The sequence below is a fragment of the Gekko japonicus genome, unplaced genomic scaffold (genome assembly GCF_001447785.1).
Source record: "Gekko japonicus isolate JY-2015 unplaced genomic scaffold, Gekko_japonicus_V1.1 scaffold565, whole genome shotgun sequence".
Classification (NCBI taxonomy): domain Eukaryota; kingdom Metazoa; phylum Chordata; class Lepidosauria; order Squamata; family Gekkonidae; genus Gekko; species Gekko japonicus.
In genome coordinates, this window is record NW_015176468.1 from 309,480 (window position 1) to 311,977 (window position 2,498).

At 42.2% G+C, this 2,498-nt stretch overlaps 1 protein-coding gene across 1 annotated transcript in view; it reads left to right on the forward strand.

The window, feature by feature from the left end:
• Positions 1-956, forward strand: part of UTP3 (UTP3, small subunit (SSU) processome component, homolog (S. cerevisiae)) — a 1,586-nt gene extending 630 nt beyond the window's left edge. The window contains exon 1 of the mRNA XM_015427115.1: positions 1-956. This exon is cut by the window's left edge and continues 630 nt beyond it. Coding sequence (XP_015282601.1) covers positions 1-885 — 885 coding nt within the window. The 3' untranslated portion in view covers positions 886-956.
• The last annotated feature ends 1,542 nt before the right edge of the window (positions 957-2,498 follow it).

The following is a 2,498-nucleotide window of genomic DNA, read 5'->3' on the forward strand; positions in this document are numbered from 1 at the left end:
AAAGAGTCCAGACGCAAGATCGCCAAGGACTTGCGGTCTCTTTCTAAGAAAGAGCAGCTGAAGTTGCTGAAGAAGGAATCTCCGGAGCTGCTGGAGCTGATTCAGGACTTTGAAGCGAAACTGGTAGAGCTCCAAGACGAGCTGGAGCCGCTCCTGCAGATGGTAAGAGTTGGGGTCATCCCAGCGGGGAAAGGTAGCTGGTACCTGCAGACCAAATACCATCTCTACTTGAACTATTGTTGCAACATCAGCTTTTACTTGGTGCTGAAAGCCAAAAGGATTCCAGTCCACGGCCACCCCGTCATTGAAAGACTTGTCACGTATAGAAATTTAATCAATGACATGGGTATCGTGGACCAAAAGTTGTCACCAGAAGTCCGTCTGCTTCTTAAGGAATTCCAAAGTAGTGGTGGAGTGGAAGCGATGAAGAAGTCCGTGGCATTTCTTAGAAAGTCTGTTAACAAAACCAAACCTAGAACTGCTCCTAAGGTTTCTAATGCTGAGCTTGCTGAAAAAGCTACAGATGATTCAGATTTCGATGATGAGGCTGCCCTGAATTACTATAAGGAGATGGAAGAAAAGATAAAATCTAATAAAAAGAGAAAACTAGTACAAGCAGAAGAAAAGGAAGAACTGCTTGTGGAAGAGGAAGCACCGGAACAAAAGAGAGGAGCAACATACCAAATTGTCAAGAATAAAGGCCTCACGCCCAGAAGGAAAAAGATTGATCGTAATCCAAGGGTCAAGCATCGTGAGAAGTTCAGGCGAGCCAAGATTCGCAGGAAGGGGCAGGTCCGTGAAGTCCGGAGAGAAGAACAGAGATATGGAGGCGAACGGTCTGGCATTCGTGCTGGGGTTAAGAAAAGTATTAAGCTTAAGTTTTAAGCTTAAAAGTGTTAAGCTTTGCATATTTTTTTCAAGTTGAAGACAATCAGTGAGAGCTCAATAAATATACTGTTTTTTGGGAAAAGAAATTATTGTCTATTTTTGGTGTATATAATCCAAAAGTTACTCCATGTTTAGTTCAGGTCATATTTCTCATTTTGCTATCCCTGATTGAAGGTGGGACCTGAGAACTAGTAAGGGAATGGAGTTGGGTGGAGGTGGGACTGCAATTGATAACCAACATAAGGGACTACTGAGTGTGTTAGGTAGTGGGGTGTCACAGTTCTGCCATTGTCTTTTGGCAGGGAGGGCAGGGGATAAATCAAATCAATAAATATATATATTTGCTTCATTTATACCACCTCTTTTCTCTGCAATGGGGTTCCAAATCAGCTTACTACACTGTTATCCTTTTCTCCATTTTATGTTCACAACAATCCTGTGAGGTAAGTTAGACCAAGTGTGTGTGACTGGCCCAGGATGGCCCAACAGTTTCCATGGCAAAGTAGCGCTTCAAACCTGGGTCTTCTAGCTCTGGTCTTACATTTTGACCACTCCACCACACTGGGTCTCTTTAATCTTTACTTGGTCAAACAGCTTTGAAGCAGTGAGTTTGGAGTGATTCTTTAAGGAACCAATAAATATGGAAATGTTTTGAATATTCAGTTGAATTTAGTCAAGCTTGCTTCATGGAAGTATGCTTTGAATCTGTGGCCTGCACCGTCATGTTTAGAAAATTCCTTTTTAGCATAAGAATTTTAGTGCACAACTGGATAAAAATTGTAGCAAAACCCGTAATATTATTGGAAACACCTAATGGATGCCTGGTTGTAGCTTTATGGCAAAGCATCATGCTCCATTCCCATTATTACTTTACCTGCTCTTTGTTGCAATTTCTAAAGCTCTACAAATTAAGCCTTTTTGTTTCTAGAGCAAACTGCTGTTTTCAATGATTTTTTTTTTATAAGCCCCAAATCTTTCCTGAGTGCTTATTGCTAATATAGGCAGTTTGGTGTCAATGTGAATCCTGGGGGGTTTATGTATTTATGTCATGTACCAGCAGCTGCGGTGGCTCAAGTGGTTAAGACGCTGAACTGCAGGCTGTGGAAGGTCGGTAGTTCAGCAGTTCGAGACCCGAATGTGCCGCATGACGGAGTGAGCTCCTGTCTCTAGTTCCAGCTCCTGCCAACCTAGCAGTTCGAAAGCAAGAAATTGCAAGTAGATAAATAGGTACCACTTCAGTGGGAAGGTAACAGCGTTCCGTGCGCCTTGGTGTTTAGTCATGCCGGCCACATGACCACGGAAACGTCTTCGGACGGTGCTAGCTCTTCGGCTTGGAAACGGAGATGAGCACCGCAACCCTAGAGTTGGATTCGACTGGCTTTCGAGCAAGGGGACCTTTACCTTTACCTTAAGTTTATTTCGACTTCTATATAAACTTATTCATTTAAACTTAAATATAAACTTATATTTGTTTTTATAGAATATTTAAATTCCATTCAGCTACATGGTGGCCTTTATGTTGTAATGTCCATGGTTAATTCAAGGGAAATAACCACAGAGGGAGACTTACTAAGAATATCCTTCTGAGGAAGATTAACCACAAAACGGGC